At 42.7% G+C, this 26168-nt stretch overlaps 1 protein-coding gene across 1 annotated transcript in view; it reads right to left on the reverse strand.

Moving 5' to 3' along the window:
* Positions 1–26168, reverse strand: part of LOC309556556 (uncharacterized protein) — a 113985-nt gene that overhangs the window by 57300 nt on the left and 30517 nt on the right. The window contains exons 8-10 of the mRNA XM_082259004.1: positions 22178–22319; positions 8269–8438; positions 7226–7245 (exon numbers count right to left, since the gene is read on the reverse strand). Coding sequence (XP_082115130.1) covers positions 7226–7245; positions 8269–8438; positions 22178–22319 — 332 coding nt within the window. The remainder of the gene's footprint in view (positions 1–7225; positions 7246–8268; positions 8439–22177; positions 22320–26168) is intronic.

Below are 26168 nucleotides of genomic sequence, written 5' to 3' on the forward strand. Positions count from 1 at the left end.
TCGGCTGGGCTGAAAATGAATTAACAAGCTCCTAGAATGGGGTGCACATCCTGTAACTGCTGCAGGAAAACATGGACGAAACGAGAAAAAGGATGGTCGCACTTCCCATACAAAGCAGTGTCATTTATTCAGGAGATCTAAAAGCAAGCACAGATGATATACAGGCACAAAGCAGGGGAACAAAGGTGACTCGTTTCACACAACTAGTGTGCTTTGCCAAAACCAAGTTTTGCCGTAGTACGCTGGTCGTGTGAAACGCGTCACCTTTGTTCCTATGCTTTGTGCCTGTAATCATCTGTGCTTGCTTTTATATCTCCTGAATAAATTACATTGTATCAAATGGGAAGTGTGACCATCCTTTTCCTCTTTTCGTCCATGCAATGCTTTCCAGGCTCCTAGTAAAAAAAATAAATGCACTTTTTTTTTTTACCTGCAAAAAGATGTACTTTTATTGTCCATCACAATCCACGCACACACTCAAACTCGAAATATTGTTCCAACTGTTCTTGACATACCTGTTAAATTAGCTTGTGTCAGTACACACACAAAACAATTCATATTTAGTTAATATAAAATGGAGGTTGTCTAGAAATTGGATGTACTTCATTATAAGCAAAGCATACCTAATGCTCAATTCCAATTTAAAGAATATGTAAACCCAACATATCATATTCCTGATATGTGCCTGATGTTTCATATACTTGTATGAAAAAAATATCCTGTTCTCTTTGTATTGCTTTCTTTGTGTGAAATCCCTGGTGTTCCTGCCAGTCTCTCTGCTTTCCTATTAAAAACTGACCACACTAAGCATGAGAATACACCACAGTCCGTTCTGTAGCTGTGCTAGGAACTCTGCCTACTCTCGTCTAATGATCAGACTTGTCCTGACACATCCCCCCCCCCCCCTGCACAGCCATTTACTGGGAAGCTTAAAGTACTGTAGTTTCTCCTCCCCCAGGTCTTACGCGGCTGAGAACAGAAGGAATGTGATCAAATTATAAAAAAAAAAAAAGAAAAGGGAAACAAATGTATTTATAATGGGCTGTTTCACAAAGTGAGAGTGCACAATCACTTTACATCCAACAGAGCAGCCAAGTGGACTTCTCACCCAGTGTAACCAGTGAAGCTTCTCTGTCATTGCAGCATCCACCCTAGTACATTGCTGCGTTCAGTAAACCAGCTGTCAAAAAGACATTTGAATGACATGCGACCGCCAACAATTACATATCCAGTAGGCCTCATTCATGCAGCCCATTGATTGCGTGCCCCATCACACCAGCTGACCCATAGATATCTATTGGGACACTCACTGCATGGACCCAGCTGCTGTACCCAATTAGGGTTGCCACCTCATCCCTTTAATCCAGGACACATATTAATTACACAGGTTCTGAGGCTAATATAATGTACATAAGGCACCAAGTGAGGTAAAATACCACCTTAATCAGCCACAGAACCTGTGTAAGTAATGTGTGCCCTGGTTTAACCACTTGCCGCCCGCCCGTCGCAGATATACTGCGGCAGGCTGGCTCGGCTGCACGAACCACCATACCTGTACGGCGGTTCGCGGGAGCACTCCTGGGGGCACGCACCCACCCCGATTAGGAAGCGGGGAAGCCGATCCACGGGCAGGGCACCCGCGTTCGCTCCGTGCTGAGAGAGAACAACGGTCTGCTGTTGTAAACTCATCAGATCATTATTCTCTCTGGAATGAACACAGAGCGCCTGTGATCCTCCTATATAGGATCACAGGTCTCTGTGTGGATTCCACAAGCCCCGCCCCCTTACAGTTAGAAAACACTCCCCTAGGCTCACACTTAACCCTTTGATCACCCCTGGGTTAACTCCTTCCCTGCCAGTGTCATTATTACATTAACAGTGCATATTTTTAGCACTGATTACTGTAGTAATGTCACTGGTATCCCCAAAAGTGTCAAAAATGTCAGGGGTCCGATCTGTCCACCATAATGTCACAGTCCTGCTAAAGATTGCAGATCGCCGCCATTACTGGTAAAAAAATAAATATGACATAAATCTTTCCCCTAGTTTGTAGACGCGATAACTTTGGCGCAAATCCATCAAAAAACTCTTAGTAGGATTTTTTTTTTTTAACTAAAAATTTGTAACAGAATACAAATTTTATTAGGGTACAGCATCGCACAACCACGCAATTGTCAGTTAAAATTACGCAGTGCCGAATCACAAAAAATGCCCTGCTCATTAAAAGGGGGCAAAACCGGTCCAGAAGTGGTTAAAGGGATGAGGTGGCAACCCTAATCCAAATGTGCCAGTCTGCCAGAGGTGCACAGCTCTGAATGCACCATTTGGTATGTACTGAGAAAGTGACTAAAAACACAATATAAAGGTTTGAATGAAACGTTACAAAATAATACAAGCTAAATAACACCAAACCTTTCAAAAGTGACAAATCAGTGACAAGTAAAAATTCCCACAAAAGTGATATTTCTTTATGTAAATCTTTAAATTGCAATCCTCAGAGAGGCTTCAATCCGCCATCAAATGGTAAACAAAACGTTTTGGATGTACACATTTGCTTACCATTTAGTTTATAGTAATAAAATGGCTGCATCTTCATTGTTATACTTGATTTGTTCTGTTCACAAATTATATATATATATATATATATATATATATATATATATATATATATATATATATACACACACTGTCAGGATCGGAGGGGGAAGACTGAATTCTTCAGACAGTTTTATAAACTTAAAATCTACTTTATTTGTCAGCGAACGCAAACAGGCTTGGTCCTCAACTTCAATTCAAACAAAATAGATATAGTGTTTTATCAGCGCAAACCACTCCTATAAATGATCTACCCTTTAGCCCTACAAGGTAGATAATTGATAAGGAGTTGTTTTCAGTATTAGTTTCCTGCTCTTACCTCCAGAAATGTTTAATAGACACTTGAAATGTAACCTTAGAGGTGGTGGCTTTGAGCTCTGTCCACAATTTCGGTGGCTTTTTTTTTTTTTATCAGCACAGTACACAGTCCTAACATGGAAGCACAAGTCTGCTTAGCTTTAGCACATATTCAAAGCCCCGAAGAAAGGCAGGCTCACCAAATAGATGCATTCCATCCAAGCAAGACTTTCAGTAAAATCTAGCCTGCTCACAGGTCTCCTCTCTCCCACTCTCTTTCTCTGTTCAGCTGATTAGTAAGCAGAACTGTAGGGGAAGTACCTGTCCTCTACAATTAACCCCATCTTGATCCTACCATATGCTGACTTTCCACAATGTATACAGTGTCTTGAAAAAGTATTCATACCCCTTTAAATTTTCCACCTTTTGTATTGTTACAACCAAAAACGTAATTGTATTTTATTGGGCTTTTTTGCGATAGACCAACACAAAGTGCCAAATAATTGTGAAGTCGAAGGAAAATGATAAATGGTTTTCAAATGTTTTTACAAATAAATATGTGAAAGTGTGGCATGCATTTGTATTCAGCCTCCTTTACTAACTAAATTGCCTTCAGATGTTACCTACTGTTAGGGTTGCCACGTCATCCCTTTCAAACCAAACACAAAATTATTTACACAGGTTCTGGGGCTGATTGAGGTGGTAATTAAACTCATTTAGAGCCTTGTGTGCATTTATTAGCCTCAGAATCTGTGTAATTAATACAGTGCTTTTAAAAGTACTCAAAGCGCTTTACTTTTTCCACATTTTGCTATGTTACAGACTTACTCCAAAATGGATTAAATTCATTATTTTCCTCAAAATTCTACAAACAATATCCCATAATGACAACATAAAAGAGGTTTGTTTGCAATCTTTCCAAATGTATTAAAAATAAAAATCGAAAAAAATCCCATGTACATAATTATTCACAGCCTTTGCTCAATACTTTGTTGAAACACCTTTGGCACCAATTACAGCCTTGGGTCTTTTGAGTATGATGCTACAAGCTTGGGACACCTATTTTTGGGCAGTTCCTCCCATTCTTCTTTGCAGGACCTCTCAAACTCCATCAGGTTTGGATGGGGAGTGTTGGAGGACAGCCATTTTTAGATCTCTCCAGAGATGTTCAATTGGGTTCAAGTCTAGGCTTCCTGTTGGAAGATGAATCTTTGTCCCAGACTAAGGTCCAGAGAGCTCTGGAGCAGGTTTTCATCAAGGATGTCTCTCTACATTGCTGCATTCATCTTTCTCTTGAACCTAACTAATCTCCCAGTTCCTGATACTGAAAAACATCCCCACAGCATGATGCTGCCACCACCATGTTTCACTGTAGAAATTATATTGGTCAGGTGGTTTCCTCCAGCCATTCAGGCCTAAGAGTTTGTTTCATCAGACCAGAGAGTTTCATTGTCTGAGAGTCCTTCAGGTACCTTTAGCAAACTCCAGACGGGCTGTCATGTGCCTTTTACTGAGGAGTGGCTTCCATCTGCCCACTATACCATACAGGCCTGATTGGTGGAGTGCTACAGAGATTGATGTTGTTCTGCTGGAAGGAGGCAGAGCCCCCCCGCCCCAAAGCACCCACCCCCCATGTTGAGGGTATGTGGCCTGGTATGGTCCAGGAGGGGCGCTTGTTCACCCCCCCCCCCCCTTTCCTGACCTGCCGGGCTGCATACTCAGATAAGGGTCTGGTATGGATTTTTTTTTTGGGGGGAGGCACACCATTTTTTTTTTTTTTTCATTTTGATGTGGGGTTCCCTTTCAAGATCCATACCAGGCTCAAAGGGCCTGGTATGAATCTGGGAGATGGACCCCACACCATTTTATTTTTTTTTTATATATCATTTTGGAAGGGTTCCCCTTCAAGATCCTCAGAGCACAAGTCGCATGCCACAAGTCAGATCATGATAATCCGACTTGGATGCAACTTCTATTCAAATCAATGAGCTAAAAGTCAGATCAGTTAAGATGGCTCTCATAAAGAGCCATTGATTTTGACATTTCAAAAAAAATGCTTGACACTGCTTAATGCTGTATCCAGCGTTAAGCTGCATTTAGCAGCGTCAGACGTTTGTACTGCTGTAACACTTGATTTCATAACGCTCTGGCCCTTGTTTTTTTTTTTTTTGCAGCTTGAAAACGCCTATGCCACCTACAGCTCCTAAAAGCCTATGTGTGCACAGGCACATATAATAACATAGAGAGGCATTTTTAAGCTTCAAAAAATAAAAGTCAGATGCTGATAAAAGCAGCTGTATAAAGGCCCTGTGTGCATGGGGACTAAAGCTTATTTATGTAGCAGGTAGGTGCTAGTGAGAGAGTATAGTTTTGAACTCCATCTGCTTACCAGAGGGGCTGCAGGTAAATCTATATTGTTCTCTGCCTACCAGAGAGCAGGATCTGTTAGTGAGATCTGCTCACTGTGCTCTGCATGCGATTCATTCAGTCTAGAGAGTGTTTCACACTGGTCCAATAGGGAGGCATGTTGGACAGTGGGAGGAAACCTGACAGATGGGTGCACAGGCTTTTGATACAGTCCTGGTGATTGGCAGAGGGCAGGTCACCTCAGTGCATTCTGGTATACTGTATAAAAGCCAGGAGCAAATGTGCTGTGGGGTCTTTGGCTGGAGAGCGGAGTCCCGGAGGAAGGGGGCGGCTGCCTCCTCCTCTGTGGAGGTGCCATGCAGTCGCAGGAAGTCGTCCTGAGGGCCAGAGGAGTGGTGGAGAGGAGCTGAACCCAGAGATCCTGGAGAGCTGACTGAGAGGGGAGACACAGGAAACCCTGGGACTACAGTATCATGAGTACAGGGATTCGTGTCAAGGGGCCTGACCTGAGGGGGGTCACCCCAGCTAGTAGGACAGTCAATGAACGGGTGTCAGCCAAAGAAGAGAGAGAGAGAGAGGATAATAGGGAGAGTGTCCTGAAGATAACTAGTTGTTTACTAAGTCATCCTTAGGATAAGAGGCTTAATCCACAATCATCCAAAGTGGCAGGATCACGAATCAACAGCCTGGCTGTTCCAAATCTATAGTAAGGCAGAAAAGATAGGAGTCCTCTATCGCTGTGAACAATTAAAGTTGGAGTATCCCACTATTTCCTTCTCCTATCCCCCATTTTACAATAAAAAAAAATAATATATACCCCTAGACTGATTATTGGAGTGTGAGCCAAAGAGAATTAAGGATTTGTCTTTCCTTATGGCCGTGTGCTGGTAACCAGGGGGAACCCACAGAGTGAATATCAAGCAGTGCTTGCGGGGGCAGTGCTACATTTACATCATAGAAAATCTTTTCTGAGAGAAACATTGAGACCACCGCTGCTGATCTCCTACAAAACTAGGCTTTCCTTTAAAATCCAACTTTGGGCAAAGAAAATATTTTGCAGTGCAGCTCTGCCTGCACTGTAAAGCCTGGTACACACTATCAGTTTTTTTTTTTCATTCAACCCAGCAGGCTGAACGAAAAATAAAACTGAACTAAGGAGGAGATGCTGTACTAATAATATGATGTTAGTACAGCAATCTCCACGCTAAGCTATTGTGTTCTGACAGGGGGCCGACCCCCGCCAGAACACACCAGTTAGCCTCCCCAGAGCTATTGGCTGAAAATTCTGTATGAATCCCGATCGGCAGACCTTTTACGGTCATGTCCCTTCGACAAAAGTCAGACATGCGTCCGGTTCCTGACGGACGGCTGCCGTACACGTGGGCCGAGTTTCAGACGGTTTCTGTTAAACCGCCCTATATTCGGCCCATGTGTACAAGGCTTAAGGGTTAATAGCTAATCTTTGTCTGCTCCTCTCTAGAACTAGATTAGAGGGAGAAACCTAGACTGTGTGTGCTATATGTTCACATCCTAGCAAATCATGTAAAACTATGAACAGAATATGTAGTCATAGACTTTGTGTGGACATATAGAAGAGAAAATGTGTACCATAAAAACTTTATTATGTACCAATAAAAATCTATTGCACAAGATTAAGAATTACCCTCCACATAGGGGTTCACAACATGCAAACATTCCGATTACAGTTCACATGTGGAATCAATGATGTTTCAGGCTAGATTCATGTGAGTTTGTTTCTAAGATACTTATCAAGAGCACCCTCTTTGGAATATATGTGCCTTGACTACGTTGACTACCATGCTGTCTTTTTGGTGACTTACTCACACTGGGTCTGAATGGTTCCCCATTGGGAAGTTGGTCCTTTTATTTTAAGATTTTGTGTACAAGACCATTGGATGTTTACTGAATGTATTTGAATTTCCAATCCAAGAGGCAGTGGTTTCACCTTGGCTTACTCATTTGCACCTTTATAAGCAACATACACATGCTATAAATTACAGTCTACCCTACTGGCTGATATTACTCTATTAAAACGTAAGTTCCAGTGCATTGATTCTCTCACATGTGCTCCTGGAAAGGGATTCCTGAAATGCGTCCACATGTGAACTATCATTGGATCTTTGCATGTTGTATCTAACCCCTATCTGGAGAGTAATATTTATGTTGTGCAATAGATTTTTAATGACACATAATAAAGTTGTTTTTATGGTACTCAGTTTCTTTGCTTAATGGCCACACAAAGTCCATGACTACATATTCTATTCATAGTTGTATATCATCAAGACCAGAGCAGGCTCCATGGCTCTTCTTTTGGACGTGAAGACGCTGAGGGACAGTCTTTTATTAAACTCAAGCAGCGTGGGCTCAGCCGCATTGTAATGGATAATTCCTCATTTGGCCAGATGAGGACACAAGGGGTCTTCAAAACGTTTCTGCACTATTATATTTTCATTGGAAATAGTGAGGGCGGGAGGAGTAGTAATTGGTCATGTTTGAGAGTTTTTATGTGACTAGTCAACTACACAGATGCTCACCAATAAAGAGATCCATGCAAATATGATAGAGGCCTCTGTGGCCAATGAAGCTCAGTCCATCTTTCTCATGACGGAGAAAGATGGACTGAGCTTCATCAAAACACTGACAATAAAAAAACGCAGCTGTTTTCATCTACCTCCTCTGCAAGACCACATTTGGATTTGTGTGTGTGTGTGTGTATATATACTGTGTATATATACTCTTTAAAAGTAAAAATATTTTATTGATGGACAGAGAGGTAATACATACACAATAGGCTGAGGGCTGAGTGTCAAAGAGTGGACTTTACTTATAAAAGTAACATTAGCAACTGTCGCAACGCGTAGTAATCAATCATTGTTCCCTTCTACAACAGAGCAGAAGAGGGAGAGTGCTGTGCCATAGGGCACAGCAGCCTTTCTGAGACTATTTTTTTCTCCAGGACTTAAAATCAGCCTTCCTGTATTAGCGTACTTGAAGGCAGATTTGGAAGGGGTGCGGGCTATAGTTGAACATAAATAAGGGATCGTGCCTAGGAGGTGGCTGTTTATCCGGGATGTAAAATTCAAAATGCTGCAGTAGAGAGGTAAAGAAGATAAAAAGGTCCATTCTTGCCAGTTGCTCCCCCACACATATGCGACGCCCTATAAAACAATAAGAGAAAAAGTTCAGAGCTGAAACTTGAGTTCTGAAATCATTAAGAATAAAATACATACACCATTGATTGCACTCATGGGGACAAAATATTTTCCACCTGGGAATGAGACTCAATTTGGGAATTGGATCAGGGATAAAAACGTACAAATAAAAGATATTAAAAAAAAAAGGGGGAAATGTACACTTATCAGGAAATGGCACAGAAAAGTGAGTTAATGTTATTAAATAAATGGCAGTATCTACAGTTAAAACATTTCGTGACATCTTTACCCCAACCAATTAGACTAGAGGATGATTATCTCCCAATGGAGCGTATGTATAGTTCTCAGACAGTTTCAAAATATAATATCTCTTGAATTTAAAGGATTCTTGTGGAATGTGGAGTACTGGAGAAGCCACCATTTATCACTAGTTGGGAAAAAGAGTTTGGCAATTCACTGGGAAAGCAACAAATAGATAAGATCCTGAGAGCCGTTCATACCTTGGCCATATAAATGCATTGCAAGGTGGTATATAACCCCAGCTAGAGCACAGAAAGGACACCTGGACAAATCGCCATTATGTTGGAGGGAATGTAATATAAAGGGTACGATGGCTCATATCTGGTGGGAATGCCCAAAAAGACAAATTTTCTGGCAGACAACATATAAGGGAGATTACAGGGGAGGAAATGACTGATGATCCTTGGCTCTGTCTCTTTCTTAATACAGAAAGTCCATTAAAAGAATATAAGAATACGTTAGTACCTTATCTCTTGAATGCGGCAAAAGGAACAATCCCAAAAAAAATAAAAAATAAAATGTCTAGAAGTGGAAAGCCCTACTTTAAAGGATTGGTTTGTAAGGATTAAATATATACACAAAATGGAACAACAACATAGCCAAGGAGATGCTCAAATTGAGAAGTTTAACAATATATGGAAAATATGGGAGGAGTTTAAAGAAACTAATACATTTCAGGAGATATGGGAAGAAAAAGGCACTGGGAAGGGAGGAAGGTCCAGAGAAGAAGTGGGAAGAAAGCAGTGAGGACTTTATAAGGTGTAAGGGAGGATGGGGTAAGAGGGTTAGGAGGGAAGGTATATTAACAAGTATATATGGTGTTTTTATATATATATGAATGTGATATAAAAGAGTGGAATGTATATGAAAAATCAAATAAAGAATAAATAGAAAATAATAAAATACATACGTCAGACTGGAACATTTTGTATTTAAAATAACTCAGGACAACACAGCATCATGTGATGAGAGGGAACAGACTCCAAAATATAGTTTCACTTAATTTTTTTAAAAAAACTCAGAATAATGTATATACAGTGTATAGCCAAAAAGCTTTTTTGGTTTAGTTTTGTATAAAGCTGGAAAGTTACAGTATAATACACATGTCAATCAATTTTTTCTGCCAATTTCTCTCCTAAAGAAACAATAGGAAGTGAGAGGAAATCTCTTTGAAATGAGGGTAAATGTTACCAGAATAAATGCCTCATTGTAAGATACAGCATATCTCCACCTCTTGTTCTGGTAATACCTGCACAGTTTTGAAATTCCCCTCACTTTCTATTTCAGTAATATTCACCAGGAGCAATAGAAAAAGTGAATTTACCCAGCAAGGACACAATTATAAAGGTGACAAATGTTTTAACAGTTAACTGCTTTTCTATCTAAAACTAAAAAAAATATTCTTTGGCACATAGGGATTCTGCCTCCGGTGCAGGACTAAACAATTCATCTCTTTTCTCTCTGTCCGATTTCCAACAGCTCTCATACCCCCCCATCACTTCTACTCCAAAACCTAAACTCAGGGCCGGGACAAAGTAATCTAGAGCCCAGGGCAAACATGTCAACTTTCACATCTCCCCAACCAAAAAAAAAATAAAAAATCGAGCACTAATCTGCATGCTTATGGTACCCCTCCTCCCAATACAAACCTGTCTGCTGAAACTCCCATCCCAGCACGAATCCTTGCCCCCACTTCCCCACCCCCCAGCTCAAAATCACTCATTCTCCATATGTCCCAGCATGAATCCACCCCCTCCCCCCCCAAAAACAAAGTCCTCCCTCCTAGTACAAATCCTCTATCCCTCAAAGACACACACACACACTTACACTCCAAATTTCCCCTCCCAGCACAAATTCTCCTTAATCCCCGAACCTAGCACAAATCCCCCCTAAATTTCCCCTCCTAGCCCAAATACCCCCAATCATCCCTTCTAGCATGAAATCCAACCCCCCCCCCCCCCAAAAAAAAAAAAAGTTCCCCACCTAGCACAAACTCGCTCCATCCCCTAACATTTTACATTATCATCTAGCAAAAAAAAAAAAAAACCCTCTTCTAGCACAAATGTTCTCCCCTCCATCCCCCCTCCCAATACAAATACCCTCATATCACCACTCCTAGCACACCTTCCCAAATGTCCTCTCCTAGAACAATTCTTATCCCCTGCCAACTGTGACCACCCTTCCTCCCTGCTCACATAACCCTCACATAACATCTCACACTAGCCACTTCCCCACAATCTAACATGCACGTGCACATCTTAGTTTTCTGTCCCACTCTCTTATCTCCCTGTCCCTCTACCTCTTACATTTGCAGTTCTGGCTAAAACAATGACTTGTCTGCTTTCAGGGACCTCAATTGATCCATGCAACCAGCCAGCTGGTCAGCTCTTCTGCACCTACTGCAAGCTATCATATTCTCCACACTCTGTTCTTGTACATACCGGCTGCTGCCACACCCTATATACTCCATTTCCTTACCTAAAGACCACTAAAGTAGCCCATTGTGACCATTTAGAAATCATACTTCATGGTTTTCATTTTCATATTTTTATTCTCGTTGAACTGTCTCATTAATGAGCCCTAATTACTGTCTAATTCAATGTTTTTGAACCAGGGTTCCATGAAACTCTAAGGTTTCTCCCCAGATGTTGCTAGGGGTTCCTTTGAAAAATTAGCAATTTCTGCCTCTCAGATAAATTCCCACTGACCCCATTGATCTTTTTTAGCTATCTGTAAGGAGGTAATTCTTCCCAATGACCACAAGTGTAACATTCACACTTATGTATCATGAGTTGTAGATAAAGTAATTTTTACCAGGGGTTCCCTAGAAAGTTATTTCAAGGGTTCCCCTGTGTTAAAAAAATGTTTAAAAAGGCTGGTTAATGTCTTAAGATTTCCTCAAACAGAAGAGAATTGGAGACTGTATCTTGCATGACAGTTCTGATTTACAGGTTACCTAAATTTAACATTTAGACCCCTTTCAGTTTTTAGGTATATTCCTTTGGACCATCCACTGCCCTCTGTGAAGCTGTGGATGTAAATGGACATGTGCCTGTTTACACCCACCAACATCTGATCCTATCTGCTAAAAAAAGACGTCTGGTGATCGGATAATAGTTGGTTGTAAAGAACAGGCGGCCCATTTACATCCGACCACCCATAGAGGAAAGCAGGCTGTGTCCATGTCCGCTTATGCAGAGCGGACATGGACACAGCCTGCTTTACTCTATGGGCGGTAAGACACGGACCTGTCATCTACCCGCCTACGGGGATTGGCGGATAGATCCCCCTAAGCAAGTGGATCTGCTGGCTGAGTCCACCAGTGTGAAAGGGGCCTTAACATTTTAGGAGATTCTGGACATTTGCGTACATTTCTGAGTGAGAATGCTACAGTTGAGTTCCCTTGATTGTAGACCTGCTGAGGTCATTAAATGGGATGCCACTCTACCTATTGGATTTTTTTCTTTTATATTATGGGAAATGCAGCACCTTAGCTGGAACATACAAAGGTAGTCAGGAACACCAAAAACTCTCAGGTAGGCAGGCATTGATATAGGAGTTTCTGTCTCAGGTGAACCTCCCTAAACTTCCAGCATCTGCATTTGAGGCTTTAGAGGGGGATGTATCGACCTCAGAGCTCCAGGCAGCTATGGGATCTATGGCTTCGGGGAAAGCCCCAGGCCCAGATGGTCTCACATCTGCGTATTATAGCTCCTTGCAGGACATTTTACTTCCTTATCTGGCCAACTATGCCAGCACCATCCCTAAGGGGGAAAAATTTAAATCTGAAACTTTACATGCGCACTCTCGGTAATTCCCAAGCCAAGAAAGGATCCGAGTTTATGTGGAACTTTAGACCTATTTCACTCCTCAACGTTGATGCCAAGCTTTATGTGAAGGTGCTCATATCCAGACTTCTCTCTCTCATTCCTCAACTGCTTTTCGCTGATCAAACGGGTTTTATTCCGGGTAGGGAAGCCAGGGACAACGCGGCCCACACAATCTCACTAATATCCTATGCCAGGAGATCTACCCAGCCCACCCTCCTTTCATCCACAGGCGCTGAAAAGGCATTTGATAGGGTGGACTGGGGATTCCTAATGGCAACCTTATCCCATTTTGGGATAGGTCCCATCTATGACTGCTGCCCCCTACCAGGCGCCCACTGCACAGATTAGGGTAAACAGTATCCTGAGCGAATCCTTTAACCTTTATAATGGTACGAGGCAAGGTTGCCCACTTTCCCCACTACTGTTCGCCCTTTCCCTTGAACCCTTTTTAGCTTCTGTATGCAATAATCCTAACATTCACGGAATTACGATTGGTCACATAGAACATAAATACGTGGCGTATGCTGACAACATTTTATTCTATGAACAGCAACCTCTAGTATCTATGGCAAACTTGATGACAGCTTTACAACAATATGGATTCCTCTTCAATTTTAAAATAAACCTGTCAAAATCTGAAATCCTAAATATCTCCCTGATCAAAACTACTGCCCAGAGGCTGAGAGAAGCCTTTCCTTTCACCTGGCAACACACTTCCCTAAAGTATTTAGTATACAACTGATGGCTGACCCCTCTAAATTTTTTTTGAGTTAATTACATTCCCCTGTTAAAAAACATCAGGAAGGATCTCAATCAATGGCTTCCCCTAGCCACATCGTGGTTGGGGAGAGTCAATGTAGTCAAAATGAATGTACTTCCCAGGGTTCTCTTTCTTTTTCAGATGATTCCTTTTAAAGTCCCCCTGGGCTTCTTTAACATACTAAGATCCTTAATCACTAAATATGTATGGGCTATATCCCATCCTCGCTCTTCTATGTCCATGCTCACCTGCAGGAAAATGGAGGGAAGGTTGGGCCTTCCTGACTGTCCTTAATGGACCACTGGAGATATACTCAGCTGGGAAGATTCATTAAATCACTACATCATCCCTTGCGGACACTGTCGGATCTTTCTGGGTTGGAAATCATTTTGAAAGACGATCGCCCGCCTCAGCATGTAGTCTCTTTGTTATACAGCACGTTAAAAGTTTGTGATCCCACTAGCTTCCCAGTTTTCATATCTACTTGTGAGAAGGACTTATGTTCGTCCCTTACTAACCTCCAGAAATGGACCATATTGAAATTGTCACATACCTCAGCCATCTCCTCAAAGTCTGCTGAAATCAATTATAAGCTATTGACAAGGTGGCACTTGACTCTGGACATTCCCCATCATATGTACCAACACTCCTCGAACCTATGCTGGAGAGGGTGTGGCGAAATAGCAACCCGTGCTCATATCTGGTGGCAGTGCCCTATTATAAGGCCTTATTGGTCCACGATTCTCCAGTAGGTTGTGGAAATTCAATGTTTCTCAGTTAAAGCTGATCCTTGGGAAGTGTTGTTTCACTGTACGGAGAGGCCTGTTTCCCAAAATCAAAGAGCCATTACTCCCCATCTTCTTAACGCAGCCAAGTCTCTAATTCCCTATTATTGTAAGGGGCCTACAATACCTACAATTAAGCAGTGGCTTACTGCGTTAGATCAAACTTATCGTATGGAAGACATGACTATGGATTATAGAGGCCTGTCCACTAGGTCATATCGCACTTGGGCATGCTGGTTGTCCTTTCTACAATCGGCTTCTTACGCTATGTAATGTTCCGGTACCTTTGGTACCCTAAATTACACTTTCCACAAGTGTATGCGCCCTACCATTTACTTTTGGAAAGGTGCGCATACACCTTTAAGACTGGAGCTGTCATCACTCAGCGCCGGACTAGATGGCTATTTAAGGCGTCGGTTCTCACTCACATGTGTTCGTTCAAACACCTTTATCTGGATGCTAACCTTGCTTGAAGCTTCCATGCTTGCAAGCTTACTTCGCTGACGGAACCTCGCTGCGCTGATCCCTGTATCCCGCTACTGGATCATCCGCCTCTCCTGAACCACCCTTCGGCTGTATCGCTAATAGTGCTAAGTACCCCGCAGGGGAATTCTCTATAAACTTATACTAAGCTTACACTATCTAGCTCTGCATAGTAGAGACTGTTTATCACATCTGCATAAACTAGATTGCTAGCTCTTGAGACTACTGCTACTTTTCTGCACTGGGTTGATCTCTTTTGTATGTCCACCTGCTATTCTATCATCTGCTATCATACAATATTGCTAAACCTTCCTGCATCCATCTGCTACTGTCTCACCTTCAAGTGTCTATCACCTACCACCTCCACTCAACCTATCCCTCAACCTTCATCATTGTGTTACCACATATATAAAGTCACTCTAGGAACCAGCTTGCTAATTGTGTGTATTTACTGGCTGAAATAAGACCTTCCACACATGATGAGTCATTGAGGTTGGGAATGGTATCTCAGCATATCTCTTACATGACTACTGACGTGGAACTATTTCTGCAGCTGAAAATCCACACCATATAAGAAACGCAGGAGCGTTACAGATTGAACGAACCCAAAAATGGATTCAGCAGAAATAACCACTCAGGTGACACAATTAAAACAGCAAGTATCTGCGTTAATACACGCACTTGCTGAATTAAAAGAAGACAATCAGGCTCTGTCGCAGCAGGTAATTAGACTGACACAACTTACCTCTGCTCAGTCCCCTGAACCCAAGATAAATCCCCCTTTGGTATTTACAGGCGATCGCAAAAAATTTCGCGAATTTAAAAACGCATGTGAGTTACTTTTTTTGCTAAAACCTCGTACCTACCTTACTGATCACATTAAGGTTTGTACTATTATTTCTTACCTATCAAGCGATCCTCGAGCCTGGGCAGATTCTCTTTTTGAGAAAAACGACCAGCTTCTCAACTCCTATGCCTTGTTCCTGGCAGAGCTCACTAGCCTATATGATGACCCCAATAGGCAGAGTACTGCTGATCTTCAGTTAAGGTCCTTGAAACAAGGAAGGAGGCCTGTGGAAGACTTTGTCGCAGAGTTCAAGAGATGGACCCTTGATTCAGAATGGAATGATGCATCTCTGAAAACCCAATTTAGGCTTGGCCTATCAGAAGCCGTTAAGGACGAGCTCGCCCGAGCGGATCTGCCAAAAACCCTGGATGCATTAATACAACTCAGTATTACCATAGATAGAAGACTACGAGAAAGAAAGGCTGAAAAGATGGGAATGCCATTATCCGTTTCCTCTCTGAGTCTGGCCGTTCCTATGGAGGTAGGAACCATACGCCCACCGCTATCAACTATGGAAAAAGCCAAAAGACGAAATGAAAATCTCTGCTTGTACTGTGCATCCCCGGATCACAAGATAAACGTCTGTCCCCTAGTCAACAAAAAGAAGGGTGAGTGTTCACATGTCTCTCTAGGAGGATTGACAACTTCATTCACTAACCCCTACATTTCTGTTTTTTTGACATTACATTGGGACCAGAACAGGATTACTACTAAGGCCATGATTGACACAGGATCTTGTGGAAATTATATGGATATATGTTTTGCTGCTTTAAATAAAATTCCTATTATTTCTAAACTCAAACCTGTCTCAGTAAGTCTTATTACCGGTGTTCCGTTATCCTCTGGTCCGATCACCGATCAGACACAAGCACTTCTAGTCACTATTAACGAGTCTCATAGGGAGACTTCTACCTTCGATTTAATACCATCACCCCACTTTCCCATTGTGTTGGGACTTCCCTGGTTGCACACACACCAACCAACCATAGATTGGAAGAAACGGTCCTTGACCTTCCCTTCTTGTTATTGCGAGGAAACGTGTAACCTCCCGTTTTCCGGGAAGATTCTGTCTGTGGTGACAGATGAGATTGCACCACTATGTTATCAGGATCTTTCTGAGGTTTTTCTTGAGAAAAATGCTCAAGCATTACCTCCTCATCGAGACTATGATTGTAGCATTGATCTACTCCCAAATAGCAAATTGCCGTTCGGTCATGTTTATCCTCTTTCACAGGATGAACTTGCCCATCTCAAAACCTATTTGGATGAGAATTTGGAAAAAGGTTTTATTAGACCTTCCACTTCTTCCACAGCAGCAGGACTCTTTTTTGTTCGCAATAAAGATTCAAGTCTCAGACCTATCATCGACTACAGAAAATTGAATGCTATCACAATAAAAGATCGCTATCCTCTACCGCTTATCCCTGAGCTCATTGAGCAGGTGCGTGGAGCTACCTATTTTTCAAAATTAGACCTGAAAGGAGCATACAATCTCATTCGAATCCGTGATGGACACGAGTGGAAGACTGCGTTCAGAACTAGATACGGATTGTTCGAATATCTTGTGATGCCATTCGGCCTATGCAATGCCCAGAGGCGTAACTAGAACCTTCAGGGCCCCGATGCAAGAAACCATGAAGGGCCCCCCCAGACCCCTGGCCGGGGCCCTTCCCTTCAAGCCCGGTGCTCTTCCCACTAATCCTGGGGCTCTTTACTCTCATTGCATGGCCTTTTATTATGGTCCCGCATCAGGATCCTTTCACAAGTTCTGCAGTGGGCCCCCTTCCTGCAATCTTGGGGCCTCCCCACAGTGGTGAAATGCCAGGGCCCGGTCGCAAATGTGACCTTTGAGATCCTAGAAGTTCACCCACTGGTTTGCTACCGGGCCCCCTGGAGCATGGGGCCCGGTAGCGATTGCAACCCCTGCAACCCCTGTAGTTACGCCCCTGGCAATGCCCCTGCAGTTTTCCAACGATTTATAAACGATATTTTTAAAGACTTACTAGATGTCTGTGTTGTGGTATATCTGGACGATATACTTATATATTCACGGACCCTGTCTGAACACATAAGACATGTAAGACTTGTATTATCGAGATTGCTTGCACATAATCTTTATGTGAAGCTGAAGAAATGCTTGTTCCATAAAGATGAGGTACTCTTTCTAGGCTACATCATATCCAAAACACAAAACAGGAATCGAGATGGACATGAGTAAAATATCCTGCATTCAGGATTGGCCTACACCAACTACACGCAAGGCGCTACAGCGATTCCTGGGATTTTCAAATTTCTACAGGAAGTTCATAAAAAACTTTTCTGCTATTGTGAGACCCCTCACACAGCTCACTAGCATAAAAATACCATTTAAATGGTCAGAAGAAGCAAATAAGGCTTTCCACTTGTTAAAGACAAGGTTTACTTCCGCTCCCATATTACGCCATCCAGACCCATCCCTCCAATACATTCTGGAGGTAGATGCGTCAAACCTGGCAGTAGGAGCAATACTCTCCCAACGACCTACCCCCACTTCACCACTTCATCCAGTCGCCTTTTTTTCTAAATCCCTGAGCAGTCCCGAGATAAATTACACCGTGGGTGAGAAGGAACTGCTTGCTATAAAATTGGCTCTGGAGAATTGGCGACATTTACTCGAAGGCACCCAATTACCAATAATTATATACACGGACCATAAAAACCTCCAATATCTTCAGACTAGCAAAACTCTCTCGCATCGACAGGTACGATGGTCACTATTCTTTCTAAGGTTTAACTTCCTAGTGACCTACACACCTGCAGATAAGAACAAAAAGTCGGATGCACTATCACGACTAACTGAAGAAAACTACTTTGAAATTCCTTCCGTTCCTATAATACCTCACAAACGCATTATTGGAGTTGTCCGTTCCTTGAAGGAAGAGGTTCTGCATGGTATAAGGTTGGATTCACCCCCACCACAACTAAATACCGATGCAGAAGGCTTCCTCTACTACAACGACAAACTTTACATACCACCTACCCTACGCACCAAGATCTTGGAATTATCGCATGATGTGCCTATGGCAGGACATATGGGTATGACAAAGACTTTCAATTTGATTTCTCGGCAATTCTGGTGGCCTGACATGAAAACATCTATACAAAAATTCGTCTCTTCATGCAATGTCTGTGCCAGGTCCAAAATTGACACTACGAGACCATCCGGTCTACTATGCAGTCTACCAATACCCCAAACTCCATGGGAGGTTCTGTCATTGGACTTCATCGTAGAATTGCCTCCTTCCAAAGGATTTAATACCATCTTGGTGTCAGTGGACCATCTGACAAAGATGGCACATTTCATTGCTATTCGCAGACTACCTTCATCCAAACAAACGGCAGAACTCCTGATGAAACATGTCTTCAGATTACATGGTATCCCAAAAACTCTTTTGTCTGACCGTGGATCCCAATTTATTTCTAAATTCTGGCAAGAACTATGTCACATACTACGGATTGAGCGGAAGCTCACTTCTCCCTACCATCCGCAGACCAACGGACAGACTGAAAGAGTCAACCAATGCATCGAGCAGTATTTACGTTGTTACACTTCTTACCAACAGGATGATTGGTTGGATCTTCTCCCCCTGGCAGAATTTGCCTACAACAACGCAACTCACAGTACAACCAAGCAGAGTCCGTTCTACTTGATCTATGGGTTCCATCCCTATATTCTCCCTCCACGCATCCTTCCTTCAAATAACCCAGTAGCCTCAGACTATCTTTCCCAAATAAAGGATTCTCTGGGTTTACTAAATACTACCATTGCACACGCTCACAGTCAACAAAAGAATTACTATGATCTTCGTAGAAGACCTTCTCCACAGTATACTATCGGGGACCTCGTTTGGCTCTCAACAAAAAACTTGAGACTGAAGATCCCTAGCAAAAAGCTTGGACCTCTGTTCTTGGGACCTTTCCCAATCAAGAAACTTATTGGAAAAGCTGCAGTGCAGCTTACATTGCCAATGGACCTAAAAATCCATCCCATTTTCCATGTGTCGCTACTAAAACCCCATGTTCCGGACCAAGGAATAAGGCCTAATATTCCACCTCCCCCTCCTGTACAAGTTGAAGGTGGAGAAGAATACGAGATAAAAGAGATTCTGGATTCTCGTATCTACAGAAGAAGACTTCAGTACTTGGTTAGATGGAAGAACTATGGGCCCCAAGACGACACCTGGCTAAACACCTCTGACATACATGCCCCTAGATTAATCCGCAATTTTCCTGCGAGATACCCAGACAAACCAGCTCCAGAGGCCTTCAGGAGCAGGCCTTAAGGGGGGGGGGGGGGGTATTGTAGTGTTCCGGTACCTTTGGTACCCTAAATTACACTTTCCACAAGTGTATGCGCCCTACCATTTACTTTTGGAAAGGTGCGCATACACCTTTAAGACTGGAGCTGTCATCACTCAGCGCCGGACTAGATGGCTATTTAAGGCGTCGGTTCTCACTCACATGTGTTCGTTCAAACACCCTTATCTGGATGCTAACCTTGCTTGAAGCTTCCATGCTTGCAAGCTTACTTCGCTGACGGAACCTCGCTGCGCTGATCCCTGTATCCCGCTACTGGATCATCCGCCTCTCCTGAACCACCCTTCGGCTGTATCGCTAATAGTGCTAAGTACCCCGCAGGGGAATTCTCTATAAACTTATACTAAGCTTACACTATCTAGCTCTGCATAGTAGAGACTGTTTATCACATCTGCATAAACTAGATTGCTAGCTCTTGAGACTACTGCTACTTTTCTGCACTGGGTTGATCTCTTTTGTATGTCCACCTGCTATTCTATCATCTGCTATCATACAACATTGCTAAACCTTCCTGCATCCATCTGCTACTGTCTCACCTTCAAGTGTCTATCACCTACCACCTCCACTCAACCTATCCCTCAACCTTCATCATTGTGTTACCACATATATAAAGTCACTCTAGGAACCAGCTTGCTAATTGTGTGTATTTACTGGCTGAAATAAGACCTTCCACACATGATGAGTCATTGAGGTTGGGAATGGTATCTCAGCATATCTCTTACATGACTACTGACGTGGAACTATTTCTGCAGCTGAAAATCCACACCATATAAGAAACGCAGGAGCGTTACACGCTAATGTGATATCATGAATATTATAAGGTTATAGGAATATCATATGTTTACTTCCTCAAGCCCAGAGGCAGGCTTTCCTTTCTTCTCTTACCTTTCATTACCCTCTTCTTGCTCCTTATCCTCCTATAGTTTCCATTTTTCATTCTTTCTCTTACTATCCTCTTTTTGCTGTCCCCAGTTTGTTATGATGTCAAATATTATATTATTTAAAACCAGTCTATGTGTGCAGTGTTTTGCTATTGTTACCACACTGTTGGGGTGGGGATTAGTCTACTAAAACGTTATGTATTTGCTGAACATACTGTGGATGTAATTTTCTCATTATGCATTGTGCAAAACTTTAATAAAAATTTATTAAACAAAAAAAAAAACTCTCAGGTAGATAAGGGCCTGGGAATTTTGGAGTATCTATCATAACAAATTAAAAAGGCAGAGGCTAATGGAGCCTAGAAAAAGGAATGGACAGAGGGCGCACCAGCCTAGCGCATTATCATTAAAACTCACTCACTCGCACTCACAAAGCAAATGTGAAACACAGGCAAACATAAGCAATGCAGGACCCCCAAGGGTCTCCACTGGGCATCCTCTTTTCATTATTATTTTTATTTTTGTTTTTGACTCACCCACAAGGGGTGGAGCATTTGTACTTGATCATGTGAACTTTTAGAATACTTTTAGAATACAAAAAGCGCTACTACTCACTCCCCCAATTAGCTCTGAAGGGGGAACACCCCGAAATGCGTAGGTGATTTTTTGGAGGTCCACATCCTTCCATGGCCTGCGGCACAGAGGATGCCCAGTGGAGACCCTTGGTGGTCCCGCATTGCTTATGTTTGCCTGTGTTTCACATTTGCTTTGTGTGTATAATGTGTATGTCTATTCACAATAAATAGTTTTAATGATAATGCGCTAGGCTGGGGAGCCCTCTGTCCATTTATTTTTCTAGAGTCTGTTTGGGTTACAACGTCCCATTGAGAGTGGCAGCATCGCCGGGACTACTACAACTAGACCTGAATCGCATTTTTGGATACCAGCTGCAAGGCCACCCCTCAAGCGCAGGAGTCATTTTCTTTTTGTGCTAATGGAGCCTAACATGCCCCCCCTACATATAAAAAAAATGCTTTCAGTTGGACCTACCCTTTAAAACTGACCTACAGGCAGATAAACAAATGCAAATCTATAACCAATGGTACATTGTTAAATATTTTCAAATACTGTACATGCATTGTGTGAGTACCTGGCAAAGACTTGATATTACCTTCTGGCAGTGGACTGTAAAGAAAAGCTCAAAAAGTAGGGAGGCAAAAAGAGCACAAAGAGCAAATCAGTTCATGCTGATAAGAGGAGAGAAGAGAGTGACAGAGAAATATGTTACTTCTTCTTTCACTGTCCAGTCACTAGGTGGGAAAGTGAACTGAAAATGAAATTACAGCAGAGAAAGATCAAATTCCCTCCCCTAACACAAAGCTATGTGCTGTGTGGCACAGGTAGGTAAAACAATGCAATAATATTTATTTTATATGTGAATTTAGCTGTTTGCCTGGAGTTCAGCTTTACAACTACAATTGCCAATGACTGAGCTTACTATACCTGCAGAAAAGGGAATAAAGGCCTCTTGTTTTACAAACTTTCCATCGGAATCCAGGAAGTGTTCTGGGTAGAACTGATGTGGCTTCTTCCAAATGGTCTCGTCTTTTAAAACAGATGTTAGATTGGGTATGATAGTGGTGCCCTAAAGTACAGAGCAAAGAAACCCATAATTATCAATATGTTTTATGCGCATTGTTTTTTTGAGTATACTACACACCCACGCCTGGGCATGTGCTCTCATGTTTCCCAACTGGTAACTTTTGCCCCATAAAGATTATTTTATGAGATTGTTATAACTAGGCAAAATGTCATCTAAACAGTATTTTAATTTGCGCAATAGGACAGGAAAGAAAGTGCTTTGGTTTCCTGGACTGTGGTGGATAACTGCTGTGGAGCTTGTTCCTTTGTTACTGCTGTGCTATCCTTCTTCAGTGTGGACAGGGGTAATATTTAATAATGTAGAAGTGTAGCAGCCATCTTCAAGGAGATCACTTTGCAATGTTCAAAGGAGAAAGATGAAATCTCTCAGAAACACGTCCCCTACCAACAACAGTACTTTTCCACAAGGATGACTTTCAGGTGGGCAGGCACCAACTGACAAGTGGCATCTCTGCCATGCAGTCAAAGTCTTACCTTGCCCTCCTGTCGGCACCCATCCTGAACATGTGCCGACTGCTGCCTCTTATAAACTCTGATTGCATCATGACGACTCTCCTGGCTCTCGACCTCACATCAGCAGACGACCCGGCATCGGTAGACTACCTACTTCTGGACTCAACCCCAGCTTGGATGACTACCTGCTTCTGGGCTTGACCCCCGCTTGTTCCTGCTCTCACTTCCTCACTCTTGCTGTGCGTTTATTGTTGTTTGCTCCAATAAACTGCTTTATTTTAACTGCACCTGGTCTGGTTTTCTGGCACCCTGACACATGCTGGTCACAACTCTGCTGTGTACTCTACTTCAGTGGTGAGGCTTTCCTGGCATCGGATCCTCCAGGCACATGTGTGTGCTTCATCTGCCTTTCATGCCTTGTAAAGCTACACCCCTTAACCGCTTGCCGACCGCCACAAGTACATATACTGCGGCGGTCAGCCCCTCACAGGCAGAGTGACGTATCGGTACGTCACTAGCCTGTGAGGCTCTGGGGAGCGAGCGCACGCCGGCGGCGGCGCGCTCCCGCGCGGTCACGGACCCCCCCCCGGGCGTGTGACCGGCGGACCCAATGTCCGCCGGTCACTCTGCGATCGTCGGGGGAGAGGGAGAAAGGCAGGCGGCTAGTGTAAACAAGCCGCCTGTCATTCTCCCCTGTGTAGAAACACTGATCATACGGTTCTACTATGTAGGACCGTTGATCATTGTTCCTACAGCTCAAGCCACAGCCAATCACAGTTAGAATCACGCCCCTAGGGACACACACAGCCCCTCCCTCTCAAATAAAGTTAACCCCTTCACTGCCGGTGTAATTTTACAGTAACAGTGCATATATATATAGCACTGATTACTGTAGAAATGTCAGTGGTAACCCCAAAAGTGTCAAAAATGTCAGTCAAGGGTCCGATCTGTCCGCCCCAATGTCGCAGTACTGCAAAATAAATCGCAGATCGCCGCCATTACGCGTTAAAAAAAAACAACAAAAATGACAAAAATCTTTCCCTTTGTTAGTAAACGCGGTAACTTTTGCGCAAACCAATCAAAATACGCTTTTTGCGATTTTTTTCACCAAACATATGTAGCATAAAACAAATTGGCTGAAAATGTTAAAAAATTTTGATTTTTACTTTTTTTGGGGGGGGGAATTTCATATAAAAAATGTGAAAAATATTGTTATTTTTGCAAAATTGACGCTCTTTTTTGTTTATAGCGCATGATCAAAAAAAAATCGCACAGGTGATCAAATACCACCAAAAGAAAGCTCTGTTTGTGGGAAAAAAGGACGTCAAATTTGTTTAGGTACAGCGTCGCACGACCGCGCAATTGTCCGTTAAAGTCACGCAGTGCCGAATCGCAAAATACCCCCTGGTCTTTTAGCAGCCAAATCCTCCGGGGCTTAAGTGGTTAATGTGTCTGTGAGTGCAATTTACTTTTTTATACAATAAATGTTGTTGTTTTAAAGCTTGTCACACTATATCCTCTATGCTCCTCTCTTTGTTTTGTTCATGTTTTGCACACTATTGAAGTAATGCTTTTTTTACCTACTTAGCACTAAAGGGTTACCTGGTTTGTGAATTTGCCCAAGTACCCTGTATAAAGCCCCATTGCTTTCTGGTTTGTTGAGAGGATGGTTTAAAGCCCCGTACACACGTACCGATGGTCGGCTTACAAATGTTCCTCTTTTCTCCCCGGGATGTCGGTGTCTGCTGAAAAGTGCAAAGACAGCACAAGGACAGCACAAGAATTTTGTCCGCCGACTGCAGAAGTGATGTCATGTAATGGTTAACTTTCCCTGTGTTTTCTATTTTCTGAGCATGCCCAGTCTTGCAAATCTGCGGTCTGTCGGCCGAATTGTGTACTGACAGGCGAACAATCGTCCGTTCTGGTGTCGGCATACAAATATTTTCATGTTTGCACGAAAGACTTTTGTCCGCGGATTGTGCGCAGACATCTGTCGGAGGCACCATACTAACACGCGTACAATCGGCAGATCCTTCGTCCACCGACGTTTGTATGCCGACGATCGGTACGTGTGTACGGGCCTTTAGACACACCAGTTATGGTTTTGGCCAAAGTGTAGGGTGAAGCTCGAAGTTGTGATGTCACCATCACCACACATGCGCAATCCCAAATTGAATTGTGGGAATTGTAGTTTTGTGGGTGCCAATAATCGTATATTAACCATACAGAGGATTTTACACTATGCAAGCTTGGTGCTCTGTTTTTACATCATTCTCTGAGTTTTGGACCAGCCAAATGTGTGTGAGCGGTTGATAGATGGACGATCACCGAGTCCCATAGGCTGACCACACAAGTGAAAGCGTTATTTAACTTCTCACACACTGAGAGTCACATGTGCTCTTGTAAGCTCATATATGTGTTGTTTGCAGTGAACACGTGATGTTACACATATGAAGCTTTTCTAGACAGAGACCTTGGATGTGAATACAAGAGCCCAGTCTATTGGTGTTGGACTTTTGTTTTCCGGTAAAGCACACTCTCTTTTTCTAAATTCTTTACTGGACTTTCTGTAATATTTTGCAGCATACTAGTCCTTGGTGTGGTAGTTGCATTTTTCTTTTTTTCAAGCTTTTTCTGCTTTCTTTTCACCTGGTAATCTTGCAAATAACACCCTTTCTTTCTCTGGGTGTCATTCCTCCACTGTATGTGAAAGAAAGGCATGGTTGTCACTGTAGGCTGCTCAGCTGATATGGACTACAAATTTGTCTGTATCTCTTAACCTCCATTACATGGGGGGGGGGGGGCAGGGCAATAAGTAGTATGTGGTCAATAACTAGGTAGGAAGATACTCTACCCTGCAGCTCATAGGATGTGACATGGACAAATTACAAAGGTAATTTCTGTATTTGCTGAAAATGCTTTCCATCTGTCTGGATTTCATTGACAGATCGAATAGGATAGCGACGGGTGTCAGCGGACATGTCACCGCTGACATCCGCTGCTCCATAAGGGTGCATGGAGGGTCCGATCAGGTCCGCCTGAAAAACTGACAGGCGGACCTGATTGGAAAGCCCGTGTGAAAGTGGTCTAAGTTAAAAAACCTTCTGACTTTACAACTCTTTTAAGGAATGTCAATGTAAGCTGCAATATATGTAATTTTTTGGTCTTAGGTTTTGTTATCCTTTAGAGTGTTTTGGTCTTTTGGGATAGCATTTTTAACGATGTCCCATTTCCTTTGTGAGAACTCTGGGGTTTCAGGGCTCCTGGAATACTACAGAAGTTGACTAAAGTTATCTGAAGGCATCTCTATGTTTTCCTCTGTCAGATTATAAGACCTCTGTACAAGATAAGAATACAATCACATAAAGTGAAAAATGGA

Source organism: Pelophylax lessonae (genome assembly GCF_965119305.1).
Source record: "Pelophylax lessonae genome assembly, chromosome: 5".
Classification (NCBI taxonomy): Eukaryota; Metazoa; Chordata; class Amphibia; order Anura; family Ranidae; genus Pelophylax; species Pelophylax lessonae.